The 17547-nt window shown below is 42.5% G+C and overlaps 1 protein-coding gene across 2 annotated transcripts in view; it reads left to right on the top strand.

Annotated features, from left to right (window-relative positions):
* Window positions 1-17547, top strand: part of DCLK1 (doublecortin like kinase 1) — a 288776-nt gene that overhangs the window by 172264 nt on the left and 98965 nt on the right. For both annotated transcript variants that reach the window (XM_084843017.1, XM_084843018.1), the window contains exon 5: window positions 12664-12780. In XM_084843017.1, the coding sequence (XP_084699143.1) occupies window positions 12664-12780 (117 nt within the window). The remainder of the gene's footprint in view (window positions 1-12663; window positions 12781-17547) is intronic.

Genomic DNA, 17547 nt, shown 5'->3' with positions numbered 1-17547 from the left:
AAACAGAGAGAAACTGAAATTGACAGATTTGCCCTTGCCTACTGCCAACTGATCAGAAAAACAAAACAGACAGGCTGTTTTTGACTGAATTTGCTTGCTTGCATTCAGGTCACTTGCCAGAAGAACAAGGGGCAAGACTAGGGTTTTTTTTTTATCACTTCTGTTTCTTTAGCTGGACTACATAGGCGAATAGATACATTTAATGCTGGAGTCCAGCCTGGCCCTGCTCTGGGTGTCGGCTTTTGAACCAGAGCTCTCTCCCCACAGGCTCTTCCAAGAACGTTTCCTGTCAAGAGCTGGCAACCTTATTATAAATAGTTTTTCATAGTTTATAGAATAGTGATATGAAGGTCTCCGAAACCAGTTCTCACAGACCTCGTAATTGATATTTTTTTCTAGGTCAGCATGTAGAACTACTTACTTGAATTTGGGAGGCAGTTCGAGGCTCTTATGGCATCTTCTGAATAAAGGAATATACATTTTACAGCATTTGTAAACATTTTGGTTGGGTGTGCTGTCAAATTCAACCATTTCAAAGTGGGACAATGTGTGTGTTTTATAAATGGTCTTCCTGCTCTGTTACAAAGAGGTGAATAATGTCTGTCTTAAGGTCAAAGAGAATTATACTTGATTAGATTGAAAATATTTGCAACACTTAGAACAGTCATTGTACTATCCATAGCTTGCTATCCATGGGTTGGATCCAGTCTTAGTAATACTTGGACTAGACCCATTGAAATCAATAGAACATAAGTTAGTCATAACTAGCAAGTCCTATTGATTTCAACACGTCTACCCTTAGCATGACTAAAACTGGATCCAACCTCATAGCTTTACGTACACTGGAGTTAGTAGCATGTACTCTACAGCTCTTCTTTCCATTGGCTATAGACCTCGACAGTCTCAGTTCTGGAAGTGTCACAAGGTTGCTAAGGAAATATACAGTACTGTGCAAAAGTCTCAGGCCACCAGCAGCTTTGTTGTTTTAGCAAAGTTTTAATGACCATCCATAATTATTTTTCGGTCTCTGTATTAAGATACAAACAGAAAATACAGGAAATATGTACAGGCAAAAGTCAGTATTTAGTGTGACCTCCCTTGGCTCTAAGCACATCTTGAACTCTTTTGGGAAGACTGTCCTGAAGTTTTCTGAAGTAATCTTCTGGTATATTATACCAGGCTTCTTTCAGCACTTCCCAGAGTTCTTCTTTAGATGTAGGTTGTCTTTTATTTATTTCTCTGTCCAAGTGATCCCATACTGCCTCTATAATATTCAGGTCTGAACTCTGTGGAGGCCAGTCCATGACTGTCAGTGTTTTATCAGCTGTTTTCCTCGCTAAATATGATTTCACCACATTAGCAGTGTGCTTGGGATCATTATCATGCTGAAAAATGAAACCATTCCCAATCAGGTGCTTTCCAGAAGGAATGGTATGATGAATTAAAACCTGTCTGTACTTTTCAGCATTCATGATCCCATCAATACAGACAAGATCGCCAACATCATTGGCAGAAACGCAGCCCCAAATAGGGATGTACAAAACACTTACCTTATTCTGCCCAGTGCAGAGTGGTGGGGGGGAGGTACTCCATCCCTCCCCCCGGAATCCTCCCCGGCCGGCTCCACTCCATGGCAGCTCTGGCCACAGCCAGAGTTCCAGCCGCAGCCAGGCTGCTGTGGCTGCAAATGGCGGCCGTCATAGCAGCCGCCATTTGTGTCCTTGCAGGTGGCTGTGATAGGCTATGTAAGTATTTACGTAGCCTATCGTGGCAAAGAGCAGGGACGCAAATGGCGGCCGCTATGCCATTTGCACCCCTGCTCGCGGCCGTGATAGGCTACGTAAGTATTTACGTAGCCTATCACAGTAAAGGCAGCCACACAAATTGTGGCCGCAGCAGCCATGCATTTGTGGTCGCAGCAGCCTAGCAGCGGCCGGCCAGGAGACCAGCTGCCGCTGCCGCTGCCCCAGGTAAGCTCCATCCTGGGGAGATTCCGCAAGGGAGAAGGAGGCCGTTCCGCCATGGATTCCAGATTCTAAAGAATTCGGCCTCACTGCAGTCCATGGCGGAATTCTCTAACATTCCTAGCCCCAAACCAGGACAGTGTCAGGGTGGACACTAAGCCCATAGAATCCCAGAGTAGTTCTGATTCTGAGGAAGAGCAGTTGCTCCTGGGAGAGGAGCGCGCTCCTCTTTCCCAGGGCCCACAGCTGACGGAGATTCCTCCCACCAGCATTCCTAGATTAGAAAGCAGTCCAGGGAGTGACCGAGCAGAGATAGCAGACTTGGTGGATGCGCAACGCAGACGCAGAGAGCGGCGCCAGATGGAGGGCGCGGAAAGGAGGCGCAGTGCCCGGTTGGCGCGCAAACAACGGCTGCGCCCCGAGGATCCAAGGGAAAAGGGGAGGGACTCTCCCTAGTCCTTAAGTTCAGGGGTCTGCCAGTAATTCTCTTTGAAACGGGGACCAACTGTTTCAACTTAGGGCATAGGTACTGTGCTGCTCAGATCTAGTTGCTACCTGTAGAGTTGTTAAGTTGTAAAAGAAGAATAAAGCTTTGAAAGGAATCCCTTTGTCTGTGTCTGGACTTGGCTACTAGATTAGACTGAGAGAGGCCTCCAAGGAGCCCTTGACAGACAGACCCTCCATCATGTTTCACTGAAGGCCGCAAGCACTCATTCTTCCACCTCTTTCCGACTCTCCTTCTCACATATTGTTGAGGATTGGACCCCAAAATTTCAAACTTGGATTCATCACTCCATAATACTCTTTTCCACCAATCCTCATTCCAATCTTTGTGAGCTTTAGCATATCTTAGTCTTTTCACCCTGTTCCCCTTCCGCAAAAGTGGTTTCTTGGCTGCTACCCTTCCACGAAGACCATTCCTGATCAAGCTTCTTCAGACTGTAGAAGGGTCAACTTGGCATCCCAATGCAGCTGCCAGATGCTGAGCCAGGTCCCTGCTGGACTTCCTGCGGTCTCTCAAAGAAGAAACTATGAGGAACTTCTCGTCAGACTTTGAAAGTTTTCTTGGCTTTCCAGTCCTTTTTTTGTCCTTGACCTCTCCTGATTCTTCATATTTCTTTATAACAGCTTGAATACCACATCTTGAGTATCCAGTTCGTTTGTGGATTTCCCTTTGAGAGTGGCCTTGCTGATGCAAAAATATGATTTTATGTCTGCCCAATTCTGTGATCTTTGGCATTTTGACTGGAATGATGTGATTGAAAGTTGGTCTTACTAGCAAGCTTCCAATGAATTATACTCATACAACATGTGTATGTACTGTATGTACTGCTCAAGCATGTCTTGCACAAACCTGGTGTAAAAGACCTTTTTCCACACTGTCAGTTTGCCATGAAATAGTAGGACATATACAGGTGTTAGCAATGACAGTAATTAGGGTTCCATTCCATTTAGGTTTAGGGGAGCCAGGTGCCTGCTGTCAGTCTAGTGTAAGGGGAGGTCACACTAAATACTTGTCACTTTAGCCTATGGAAGCTGTTTTTTCTGATTTTTTTTTTCTGTTGTTGAATACTGCGTACAAATTTCCTGTATTTTCTGGTTCTATTCTAATGAAGAGACTGAGAAATAATTATATATGGTCATTATACCATTGCTAAAACAACAAATCTAATGGTGGCCTAAGACTTTTGCACAGTACTGTATTTTAATTAAAAGTGTGCTTTTTAAAAACTGGAATGAAGACAACTCTTTTTTTATAACCAGTTGTTCTGCCTTAGTAATTTATTTCTGATTGTCCTTCAGGGTCTGCAGATGCTGCAAAATATTGACCTATTGTTGACGCCATTTCAACAATAGCAGATATGCCATTCTAACACTTTTAATAAAATGCCTTTTCAGCAACCAGAGACATCTTTGATCCTCTTCATGGCTTATCTTTATAGTGCAGATGTTTTCAAAATCAAGAGAAAGTAACCATCTTTCAGAAATCAGCTTTTAATAACCTTGGGGACATTCCAAAAATTAATCCCTGCCGCACAAACAAGTTCACACAAAAACAGCAGGAGATGGTTGAGGATTAGGTTTTAGCTCAGCAAATGCTCTGTGACAAGTTCTGATCAGGTTTACAAATGAGAATTCTTGTTCCACTGGTAATTCAGATAACAGTTCTCAGTGGGGGTGGGGGTGGGGTGTCAAAATCTGCTAGGCTTCTTCAGTTCTTCCAGCAAAGTTACATTCTGCGTATTTTACATTATATGGTCTGTTAGAGAGATGCTACGCTATTCTAATATTTCAGATAGAGGCAATGCAGAGGGAAAGGTCAGTAGGATTTTTAGCATTTTCTAAATTACTGTGCATTTATTTATTTAAAACACTGGCAAAAAGTAGTAATGTTGGAAAGTGTTCCTATTTTGCTACCGCTGCTTACATTATTTTTATGCTAGCTCTGACACCATATTATAGACTTGGCGTCTTTTCTATGTGTTGTCTTTGCTATATTTTTCATCTTCATTCCAGTATAATGGTGGTTAATATTCTTCAGTGATTTCACACATTTGAACTTTGGTTCTTTACAAGGTCAGCATTATGAGATGACTTGGAACATTGCTGTTTTGCAATTCACTCTATTTTATATAACATCATGCAGTTGGTTCAATAGAATACTTACTATATGGTATCTTTATTGTTTCCAGTTCTTTCTGTACATCCTTTGAATGATAAATTTCTCCCTTGCCTTTTTGTGGGAAAAAACACTGTGTTTTGCATCAGTCTTTATGTGCTATAAAGTTTTCTCTCTATCCCCTTCAGGCTGTGTGAAGTCCTTCTTCACACAGTGCATAGCTAAACTATGGAATTCAGTACCACAAGATGTAATGATGGCCACCAATTTGGATGGCTTTAAAGGGGGATTAGAAAAATTCCTGGAGAAGAAGGCTATCAATGGCTATATGCTACTTCTAGTATCAGAGCCAGTATGACTGTGTACACCAGGTGCTGGGAAACATGGGCAGGAGGGTGTTGTTGCACTCATGTCCTGCTTATGCATTTCCCATGGGTAGCTGGTTGGCCACTGTGCGAACAGAATGCTAGGCTAGATGGATCCTTGGTCTAATCCAGTACGGCTCTTCTTATATTTTTACATTGTGCAACTTTTTGTCTCTGATTTTCAACCCCTCTTTAAAGTTGCACTCCCCCCCCCGCCCCCGTGTTGGGCATGTGGACAGGCTTGTCAGAAGCAGAGCTAGGCAGAAACCAGGAAGGAATGGCCAGAGGGAGGATGATTCTAGGAGAAGTAAGAGTGCTGAATGGGGAGCCAGAGTAGTTTGCAAATCTAAGTCATGGTTTTCACAAAATTAGAGAATGAACTAAAGCCAACTGAAATCTCTTTCCTGGAACTGGAGCCAAAGAAGGATTTAAGGCACACCAGAAGATCAGTAAGAGAGGAAAAGAGAATCAGGAAGAGCAAAGTGGGGAAGAGCAAATTAAGGACAGTTCAATAAAAATTGTCGACCCCGTGTGCAGCTACTGTGAAAATGGCAAACTACCTGTTGGGCATAATTAGGAAAGGAATTGATAATAAAATGGCCAAGATCATACTCCTCTAATACAAATCTATGGTGCGACCACACTTGGAATACTGTGTACAGTTTCGGTCACCGCACCTAAAAAAGAAATTGTAGACTTGGAAAAATTGCAGAAAAAGACAACTGATATGATCAAGGGGCTGGAACAGCACCCCTATGAGGAAAGGTTGCAACAGGTGGGACTGTTTAGCTTTTTTTAAAAAAGGTGAGTAAGGGGAAACATGATGGGGTGTACAAAATTATGCATGGACTGGAGAAAGTGGATACGGAGACATTTTTCTCCCTCTGTCATAATACTAGAACGTGGGATCATCCCATGAAGCTGATTGGTGAGAGATGCAGGACAGATAAAAGGAAGGACTTCTTCACACAGTGCATAGCTAAACAATGGAATTCACTGACACAAGATGAAGTGATGGCCACCACTTTGGATAGTTTTAAAAGGGGATTGGACAAATTCCTGGAGGAGACGGCTGTCAATGGCTACTAGTCCTGATGGCTATATCCCACCTCCAGTATCAAAGGCAATTTGCCTATGTACAACAGTTGCTGGCGAACATGGGCAGGAGGGTGCTGTTGCACTCATGTCCTGCTTGTGGGTTTCCCAAGGCTGCTGGCTGGCCACTGTGTGAACAGAGTGCTGAGCTAGATGGACCATTGGTCTGATCCAACATGGCTCTTCTTATGTTCTTAAGGTTTGACAGAAACAGGTCTGAGAGATGTGTTTCTTAGATGTGTTGTCTACTGTGACTGGCAGCAACTTTTAGGGTCTCAGGTCTTTCCCATCACCTGCTACCTTATCATTTTACTAGAGGTGCCAGAAATTGAGCCTGGGACCTTTGACATGCAAGGCATGTGCTTTACCACTGAACTATTATCCCTCCCATGAAAAGCATCAAAAATCACCCCTCCTTCTGATGATCTTTCAGGAGGCTGGCCATAGGAGCAAAGGTGTGATGTTTTCTGGCTTATGTGATCTTAATGGCATAGGTCTGTTCCTATAAAGTTACAATATATGGCTCCCATGCTCAACCACTCTCATGCTCCCACCACTTGTTTGGGCCAAATGTGGTAATCCAGTTGATAAGGCATTCTCAAAAGCAAAGAAATCCATTGAGGCCCCGCTTTCCTTTTTGCTATCAAATATATTAGAGCTGAAGTTCACACTAGGGTTCATTTGTGTATTTGACAGGAAAAACAGTAGAACTAAAGCCTCTCAGAAACTGTTGAGCATAAAATAACCATTTTGCAGGTTAGTGAATGGTGTAATTAACAGCAGAGCACAAAATTTACAACCTGTTCTCTCACCCAGGACAATCTATGCAGCAAAAGAATTTGCGACTCAAAATACAATGACCATTACAAACCATAACTTCTATCTATTTATTGGTATTATTGAATTCGTATTCTTAAAAAAATCAAATACTGTGAAGTAAAAAGCTAAACACATTTTGATTGTGCTAGACACATTTGTATTCATTAACAGCTTTATTTTATACAAGTGGGGCCCTGCAATAAAATGTTGCAGCATGGAATGCTTCTGTTTGGGGTTCCAGCCACTCCATTCCATTTCTACTCCCTCACTTCCTGTTTTTTCTCTCTTCCAACAGTCTGTCAACATTTCATGCCCACTGAGGATGCTCAGTCCTCAGTGGGCTGTTTTGGAGGAGGAGTGAACACACTGGTGCCCAATCCCACCTACATTAAAATCCTGAATTTCTCCAGTATTTGCGGGTCTACTCTCATCCCTGGTGACCAACAAAAATAAGTTCTCACTATGAACCAGTAAAGGACCTATCCAGACAATACCGTGGTTCTCTCTACCCTTTTATATCTATATGTCCCATCCTCCATTCTCCTTTTCCAGGATGTTTCATTCCATTCCCCTAACTACCCAGTTCTCAGGTTTTTCAGGCAGCATTCTCTGTGGACTGAATACCCTTAGGGAATTTTTTCTTTTAAAAACTATGACTCCTGCACACTTTTGGATTACAGAAAATTTGATAATACATCCCTCTTGTGCATGGGTGATGCTCTTTTGGCTACATAAGTGCAAGCACTCGAAGACTTGAGATTGGTGTTTATGTGTATGTGTATGTATATGTATATGTGTGTGTATACACACACACACTCTCACACACACTTGCTAGGTTTCAAAGCAGGATTAATTTTATTTCTCCAGGTTGACTATAGTTTAAGAAAAAATAGAGTTTATGGTTGAGCAAATGTGGGGGTATGTGATTGCAGTGCAGGTCTTTCCCTGATGCCAGTTCATGCTGAAGGTAGTGCTTTCTACCTCCGAATTGGCTTTGTGATGGCTTTGTGATGGATAATTTGCCATCATGCTAAATCCGTCTACATGGTTTCATGACACCATCATATTCACAAGATGATCTATAATTAATTTGGGTCAAAGTCCCAAGAATGAGAAAAGTTCATGGCTCGGTGGTAGAGCACATGATTTACATGCAGAAGGTTCCAGGTTCAATCCCTGGAATTTCCAGGTAAGGACTAGGAAACCCTAAAGAGCTGCTGCCAGTCAGAGTGAATACTATTGGGCTAGATTGACCAATGATCTGACCCAGAACCCATGGCCTGCTTTAGCTTGGTAGTTTGTAAACCACTAGAACCACCTGCCCTCCCTGGGTTTGGATGTCACAACAAGGTGCACTGGCAAGGGTAATTATGTAAATCCAGTTGGCATGTGACTGACATGCACAGGTTGGTTAACAAACCATTGTGGCTTATTAACCACCCTCAATCATGCAAACCGGCCCAGTATAGAGTAGCTTCCATTGTTCATAGTGAATTAGACTGGTACTTCACCACCAGTCTAGAGGGACACAATTACATTGACCAGGCATAAAGAAATGTAAAATATTGGGGTTCCAGAAACATTTTGACAAACAAAAACCACTGAAAATGTTCCTGCAGATTGAAAATATTTGCACTGAAAATATTTGGACAATACTAAAGTATTTCTGTTTCCATTCATGCAATCATGTTTGTAGATTCTCTTATATAGTATAGGTACATTCCAGCTCTTGATCTTCACTCTTCTAGCTGCATCCTCCTCCAGTAGAGGCTGGTGGCGCATATGTCAGTGGGGCTGTGAATCCACTCTGGGTTTCAGTCAGAATCAGTCAGGACTCTGAAGGAGTTATCCACGGTGCTGAACCCTATCCCCCAAACGGGAAGGAACTATGCACTCCAGTAAAGAACTATGCAGACATTCAGGTTTACTCAGTGAAGTGCTAACTTGGCCAACATGTAGTCCCTATTGTAGCTAGTAAGTCTTAAGTAAGGAGAGTAGGGAGTCTTGAGTAGGGAGAGATACTTTTTTCTGATTTACTGCTGTTGTTGCCCCAACCATGGGCTAGATATCTGGATGAAATTTGTTTGGTTCACATTTTACTGTGAACCTACCTAATCCACACTTCTTCAGTTAATATGCAAAGCAGAACACAATTATTCTTTGGTTTTTGCACTTTCCATTTGTGTTGCAGTTCTCCACTTTAAAAATGTGTACAAAAATGTGTACATTAGATAAAATAGTGTGCAACAACGTGTCTCTTAGGGAAAATTGTAGATAAAAATGTGTACTAATTTTCATGCAGACTTTAAAAAAAATCATAAACCTATTTAGACATGAACCAGAATAAACATGTTCCTGAAGAAAATGTGAGTGTTATAGAAAGAAAAACGGGCAGACATCTAACCCTAGTATGGGCACAACTGCACACTGTATCACCAACCATTGCTATACACCATATCAGAGTCTGAGAGTGGGTATTCCTTTTCTCTCTCTTCTTCCTTGGGTGGTCTGTGCCAGGCGCAGGAAACTTCTCCTAGTGTGGAGGCCAGTTTGCCCTTCCTGGATCAAGCTGGTAGGCTGGATGATGCCAAAGGGGCAGGGTCCCGTCCCCTCCCATAATATTATCCCACACTACCCATTTCTTTCTTTCTTTCTTTCTTTCTTTCTTTCTTTCTCTTTTCTTTTCCTTATGCAGAGAGAGGCACAGACCTCTCTGCACAGAGAAAAGGACTCAGCCAGCTCTTGCAGGGGCCAGCTCCTGCAAGCCCCAGCCAAATCCAGGGGAATCCCTCTGTTATCTCCAGTCTCTGGTTGGAGATAACAAAGGGATTTCCCTTCACACTGCTCACCTTCCCATTAGAACCACTCTTCCATTGGAATCCTCTTATTATGTCTGATCAGAGGTTGGAGATAACATGGAAGTTCAATCCAGGTGGTGGCGCTTAGGGAAGTGAGGGGAGGAGCTTTCCCTCCCCTAGTCTATATGGATCACAAGCAGAGCTGCTGATGGTGAGTTGTGTGCATGTGTAAAAAGAAGGCGGGTGGAGAGCAGAGATGAGAGGAGGCAGGGACTCCGCATCCTCTTAAAGCCCCAAGCCTAGGGCCAACTCTGTAAAGTCTGGCTTCACCATTCAGACGCCAATTCTCACCTACTTCCATTCCCAACTTTTGGTGCTGCCAAAGCAGATTGCTCCACCCTGCTGTATTATATTACAAAGATTAGTTAAAATAAAGGAAAGCCTTCAAATGTTCCCTCAACATCCACTCCCTGACATCTATTCCCTAGACTGATTTCAAAGATTCCTTTGACGCATGCCCTTGTAACTTAAACATTGTGTTGCATTTATCCAGTCTTCACCATTATAGTTATAAATGTCCAGAAAATTTAGAAAAGGAGCACCATTTTGTGTGGGGGGGAATTATTTCTAGAATCCTTGAGCTGTGTGTACCAGGTCTGTCAGCCTTTGCATAGTTGCTATGCGGATATTTGTCCAATGCAAAATTGTAGGTGTTTGAGCATCCTCCCAGTTTGGGGCTTTGCTACGATTAGTGTGCTAATTAAAAAATCTTTACAACTATAGTAATCTGCTTCTTTCCATCCACCATTTAACAGTATCTCAGACATCACCTTAAGTGGAATGTCATGCCCTGTTAATTTTTTGGATCATTTCTTTTATATGTTTCCAAAATCTCTGAATCTTTTAGCAGAAGCACCATACAAGTGAAAATGTGCCATTTCCAACACACATCCTTTTTTCTTATTTTTTGGCAAATACTTTTGAGTGTGTACTGGAATGATACACTCATAATTTTGTAGGTAATTTTATTTAACAAGCTACTTAGCAAAATAGACGCATCGTGTAGTCTTTGCGACCCAGCCACCACGTGCTTGTTGTCAGACCCCACAGGAATAGAGAATGGGTTATTGGAGATCAGGACCTCTGGTGGTTGATGCAGGGAGTCACACAATGATTTTAAATCCGTATCTGTTTATTATATAGATTCTAGACATCTCCGAGTATCCTAATTAGGAGAATATTCAGCTCTTGTGATGCAAAAAGGTCCAGTTTTTCCCGCTTAAATACAGTTTAGCATAATCAAGTCCTAATATATTCTCTTACAGTTGCAGACAGGGAATAAGCTATATCTTAATCTGATCGTGATCATTATGTGCTGATTGATTCAGGTGAGGGTAGGGTATTACAGAGCAGCTTGAGAGAAGGATTTCAGAAGTGCAGATCAGGAGGTGCCTGATTCAGCACTGGGAGTTGAGGGTTTTGATAATTTCATCCCCAGTATGTGTGCTTTTCAAAGCAGCATGTTGAGGAATTAATCAATTGGAGAGGATGAGTCATGGTGGCAGGCTTTAGGAGTCAAGAATGAGAGACCGTCCAGGACAGAGTCAAGGGTTCAAAATGGAACTGGGCAGACTTGGACCAGTGATCTCCAGACTAGTAATTTCTACCACACAGGCTAGCATGTATTGTTGTTGTTGTTGTTCAGTCGTTCAGTCATGTCCGACTCTTCGTGACCCCATGGACCATAGCACGCCAGGCCTTCCTGTCCTGCGCTCTCTCCCGGAGCGTGCTCAAGTTCATATTCATTGCATCCGTGATGCTATCTAGCCATCTCATCCTCTGCCGTCCCCTTCTCCTTTTGCCTTCAGTCTTTCCCAGCATCAGGGTCTTTTCCAGGGAGCTAGCATGTATACTTTACCATATATCTCCCCAATCTTCTTCTTCTAATGATTTATCCAAATCCATCTCCCCAAATGCATATCTCTCCCCCCCCTCCAGTTTTCTATCTGATTTGCCTGCTGATTATTTTAGTTTCTATTATCTGTTGGCTTTCATGAAGACTTAATTTCTTAAATCCTTAGTCTAAGAACTATGTGTGTGCATATATAAACTTTAATCTGAACTTGTTCTCAGGTAGGAGGACAATTTCACTTACTCATTGATTTTACTGATCTTTCTTATGAACAACTAGAGCAGTTTCTCTCTGCCCACATGATAGATTCTATGTGCTTTGTTGTGAGCTGCAACCCACCAGAGAATTATGTAGGAAAAACAAACCTGTTTCACTTTCCTCAAAACCTTTTATGACTGACATGATAGGGGTTTGCATTGCCTTATGTTACCTTAAGACTTTTTGATATATAGAAACAGACTCTGGTATATCCTTTAAGACACACTTACTTATACTGACACATGATTACCATAGAGAGTGATGACCTGGACTGGGAGGGAGGGGATGAGTAGTTTATAGAGACAGAGAAATAGGCAGCCTGGTGCTGTCCAGATGTTTTAGACTATAACTCCCATAATCTCCAGTGGAGGCTGGTGGCTCCGATGTCAGTGGGGCAGTGAATGTACTCTGGGTTTCAGTCAGAACTCCAAAGGAGCTATCCAAGGTGCTGAATCCTGTCCCCAGAATGGGAAGGAACTATGCTCCTTTAGAGTTCTGACTGAAACTTGGAGTGATTTCACCACCCCACTGACACTGGAGCCACCAACCTCCACTGATGATCTCCATTGATAATCCCTTACCATTGGCTATGCTAACTAAGGTCAGTGAGTTAGTCCAAAACATCTGGAGGGCACCAGCTTGTACCTCCTATATAGTGTTTAACATTTATAGGAAGTTAGGTTGCCATGATTTAAGAGTTAATTATTCCCCTTGAGCATAGGAAATATGCTGTGTACTCCCCCCCCCCCAATCACATTAAGATGACATCACAAATGAAAATTCACATTCAGTTCACAATTTGCTAACCGATCAGCATTTCTTTGTCTTTCAGAATGTCGTGTAGTGAAATCCACTTCCTATACCAAAATAGCATCGACATCACGTAGGAGCACTACCAAGAGCCCAGGGCCATCTAGACGCAGCAAATCTCCAGCATCTACCAGCTCAGGTAAAGCTGTTTATATAAACTGAAGTACATAAACTCTTGAAGGCAAACTTTCAAAGGACTGGTTTTGGTGATAGTTCTAGGCTTCATAAACTACTTTGCTACTTCGTTTCTGGCTTGCTTTAAGTTAGAGTTCTCTCATTACGTCCAAATGTTAGTTAAGCCAGAATTTAAGTACTGCTTGAGGGGTGAGCGCTTGCTGCAATACATACACTTTGGTCAATGTGAACTGGTCCATTGTCTCTTTGTTGTCAATGTATGAAGGCTTTTGACAGGCTTTAAAGCAATCTTAGTATGTATGTATGTATGTATGTATGTATTACATTTTTATATTTATTTATATTTACTTATATAAATGTTTGTTTATTTTATTTTTAATCTGCCAAATAACAAATGTTTTCTGGGTGGATTACAAAAATCTAAGGGAATAAAATAATTCTACAAGAACAAAATGAGATTTAACTGAGATTGCTTAGAAGTTTCCTGTTGCAACACGGTAACTGAGTAATTGATGACTTTTCATTATTTGAATGTCATTATGAATATTTATTGGCGACTGAACAACAACAACAAAATGCATATATACCTAAGAATGGGACCTAAAGAGGACATATGGGTATATGTTGTTATTGTTTTTAATGCAGAATAATAAACATTTCTTGCCTACTATGGACAGTGAAATATAGTCATAAATAATATTTTTTTTTCTTAAAATCACTTAGTGCTACATATAATAGAAGTAAAGTTTAGGGGAGATACAAAACTATCTTCTGGATTTTGAGTGGTGTGCTTTTAATCAGAATTTTGAGCTCCTTGCAAAATTCTGGAAAATGTTTCCTCGGGCCACTCTTCAGCCTGTGGCAACATGATGTTTTGGCAGTGGACTTGGGCTAGAATGGAGACGTTTGCCTCATTCTGATAGAAGTATTCATAAATAGAAGTATTAATAAAAGTGTATGCTGCAATAGGGTTGCCTTTTCTTTTTCTCCTCTCCCTTTAACAGGAATCTGACACACACAAATTCAACAGATGACGCTTTTTCAAGTGTAGTACGTGATAAAAAATGCTTCCCCTGCTGAATTTCAGTGGTGGCTGGTGGCTCTGATTTTGGTGGGGTTGCCAATACATTCTGGGTTTCAGTCAGAACCAGCCAGAACTCAGAGAGAGAGAGAGAGAGAGCAATCCTATGGCCCCTAAACAGTTTCGGGGGGCATAGGATTGTTTGGTATTCTAGGTCAGAGACAGGGCTCCAACCTCAGAGCCGGTAAAACATGCTCCCCACCCCCTCCCCTCATAGCCAGCATGGAGAGAACTGTGCTGGTTACCTCTCCACGCTCAGAGATGGGGGAAAGGGAGTGGTCCCAGGGGCGGGAAGGAGAATGGGGAAACTGCATTATGCAGCTTCTTCAGCTCCTCACACTAGCCTTACACCTTCTTACGGCGGGCTTCTTACACTAGCCTCCAATCTGCTCCAAACTGTTTGTAAGGCCCCAGGCCTGTAAGCAAGTTACCAGTAGTTTTAGAGAGACTTAGATATCCATAATGCTCTCTGCTTTGGTTCATTAGCTGCAGTTTTCTTGCTAGTGGGCATCTTAGCTTGTAAGATGAGTCAAAGGTTGATATCGCCGCCACAGCACATTCCATGCTAACGAGCTCTGGTACCATTTATCTTAACAGAGCCGAGGATGTGCCTGAGAGGTGAGGCTATGTAGATGCTAAGCTACAGGTGTCTGTGGTGGGAAAATTCTGATTGCTTTCCTCCTCACCAAGCACTGTTAGTCTATGCTGGGAAAGTTGCAGATGAATGCTAATTAACTCTTTTTCCTGTCATGCTGCCTCACTGCTAACATGTATGGTATAAAACCCATCTTACCTCATGGCTCTGAGTTCAGACAAGCTGTCTGATCCAGCCATTGGGTATGCCTGTGCTCTGTAAGTACTCAATAAAGTCTCCTTGTAAGCAAACCTGGATCTGGCTTATCACTATCTCGGCACCTCTGAATTCTGGAAGCCCACTGCAGGGGCATACACTGATGCAGCTAGATGGGCAAAACACTTATCTAGCAAAAATGTGGGGCAGCCAGAGCATGGAGGTAAAGATCGCCTCTGTGATCTGGCTGCTCTGCATTAGGATACTCAGCAGCCTCTGACTTCAGAGGTTGCCAGCTATCAACATAGGATTGCACCATGAGCTATCCAAGCTGCTGAGCATATTTTGGGGATATGGACAGCCCCACCGAAATCAGAGCCACCAGCCTCCACTGCTGAATTTGTCCATTTGTTAATTTATATTTATTTAAAATATTTATACATATTTATTTATTTATTTAAAATAAAATAAGTTCGTGACAGTGAAGGGCCGTGAAAGCGGAGTATAGTCAGACATTTTCCTGTTGGATAGGATCCCACGGCTAGAAATTCTGAATGAAAAAACAGATCAAGAGGGACTGGAGATTTTGAAAAATGTATTACTTAAAGTACAGTCACAAATGATTCTAATGAGGAGGAAAAATAGGAGACTTGTAAAGAACCCTGACTGGCTATACAGGACGCTCTCCAAGACTTTTAAAGGATATATGTACAGGAGATGAAAGTGGTGTCCTATAACAAAAGAGAAATACAACCGAGTAGCCCCAGCCTGTAAGGACTGTGTCAAGAAGGCAAAGTCCCAGAATGAGCCAAGGTTTTTTTGGTGTGTGGGGGGGGGGGTGCTAAAAACAACAAAGGGGTTATGTTTGGAGCAAGAATAAGAACAAGGATGAGTTAGCTCCGCTGCTTAAGGAAGATGGTGACATGTTAAACAGATGATGGCGAGAAGGCGGAAATAGGGATGTTGGAGAAATCTGCAGTGGAACAAAATGAGTTCAGATTTTTATGAATCCAACCCATGGATTCCAACGGACCGGCTTTCCCCCTATCAGGCAGATTCCACAGACTTCACTTACAGACCTTTTTTCTAACTTCAGGAAGTTCATCTTATAAAAATATGCAAGGATTAAAAAAAAAACCAGCTGGAAATTCCCCCATAAACTAAAGTGTAAAATGACCGGGGGTGGGGTGGGGGGAGATTGACACATTTTGTTGGAATTTGCGCATTTTTGCACATATGAAGGTTTCCAAATTGCACAGATTCGGAAACTAAAAAAAATCCAGTTCCATGGATGGATGGACAATGGAACGAGAGGCACCTAACAACCCACGAAACACAGACAGAATGGATTTTACACAATCTGTACATCCCTGGGTGGAACTACTCCACTCCAGTTTTGCCCCAGCCTTCTCCCACAAGGGAAGTGTGTTTAACCTAAGACCAATAGAACAGATCATATAAGGAGCAACTCGCAGCCTAGGATAGGTTCGGAAAGGTTAGAGAACACCTGTTGTTGTTCAGTCGTTAAGTCACGTCCGACTCTTCGTGACCCCATGGACCATAGCACGCCAGGCCTTCCTGTCCTGCGCTCTCTCCCGGAGCGTGCTCAAGTTCATATTCATTGCATTGGTGATGCTATCTAGCCATCTCATCCTCTGCCGTCCCCTTCTCCTTTTGCCTTCCATCTTTCCCAGAATCAGGGTCTTTTCCAGGGAGTTTTCTCTTCGCATTAGGTGGCCAAAATATTTGAGCTTCAGCTTCAGTATCTGTCCTTCCAATGAGCACTCAGGCTTGATTTCCTTTAGGATGGACTGATTTGACCTCCTTGCAGTCCAGGAGACTCATAAGAGTCTTCTCCAGCACCACAGTTCGAAGGCATCAATTCTTCGGCGCTCAGCCTTCCTTATAGTCCAGCTCTCACAGCCATACATTACTATTGGGAAAACCATAGCTTTGATTATGCGGAACTTTGTCAGCAAGGTGATGTCTCTGCTTCTTACTATGCTGTCTAGGTTTGCCATAGCTTTCCTCCCAACGAGCAAGCGTCTTTTAATTTCATGGCTACAGTCACTGTCTGCAGTGATCTTGGAGCCCAAGAAAATAAAATCTGTCACTGCTTCCATTTCTTCCCCTTCTATATGCCAGGAAGTGATGGGGCCAGGTGCCATGATCTTAGTTTTTTTTTAATGTTGAGTTTCAAACCAGCTTTTGCACTCTCCACTTTCACCCTCAACAAGAGGCTCTTGAGATCCTCTTTGCTTTCTGCCATTAGGGTGGTATCGTCTGCGTATCTGAGGTTGTTGATAATTCTCCCAGCAATCTTAATTCCGACCTGTGATTCATCCAAGCCAGCATTTCTCATGATGTACTCTGCATATAAGTTAAATAAGCAGGGCGACAATATACAGCCTTGTCGTACTCCTTTCCCAATTTGGAACCAATCGGTTGTTCCATGTCTGGTTCTTACTGTTGCTTCTTGACCCTTGTATAGGTTTCTCAGGAGACAGGTAAGGTGGTCTGGTACTCCCATCTCTTTAAGAATTTGCCAGAGTTTGTTGTGATCCACACAATCAAAGGCTTTAGCGTAGTCAATGAAGCAGAAATAGACATTTTTCTGGAATTCTCTTGCTTTCTCCATGATCCAGCGAATGTTGGCGATTTGATCTCTAGTTCCTCTGCCTCTTCAAAACCCCGCTTGTACTTCCGGTAGTTCTCGGTTCACATACTGCTGAAGCCTAGCTTGTAGGATTTTGAGCATCACCTTGCTGGCATGTGAAATGAGCGCAATTGTGCGGTAGTTTGAACACTCTTTGGCATTGCCCTTCTTTGGAATTGGAATGTAAACTGACCTTTTCCAGTCTTGTGGCCACTGTTGAGTGTTCCAAATTTGTTGGCATATT

The sequence above is a fragment of the Heloderma suspectum genome, chromosome 3 (assembly GCF_057233095.1).
Source record: "Heloderma suspectum isolate Gila_16-S chromosome 3, 16-S_ref, whole genome shotgun sequence".
In the NCBI taxonomy this organism is placed as follows: domain Eukaryota; kingdom Metazoa; phylum Chordata; class Lepidosauria; order Squamata; family Helodermatidae; genus Heloderma; species Heloderma suspectum.
The sequence above is the reverse complement of the archived record's forward strand: the minus strand, read 5'-3'. Positions and strand labels throughout refer to the sequence as shown.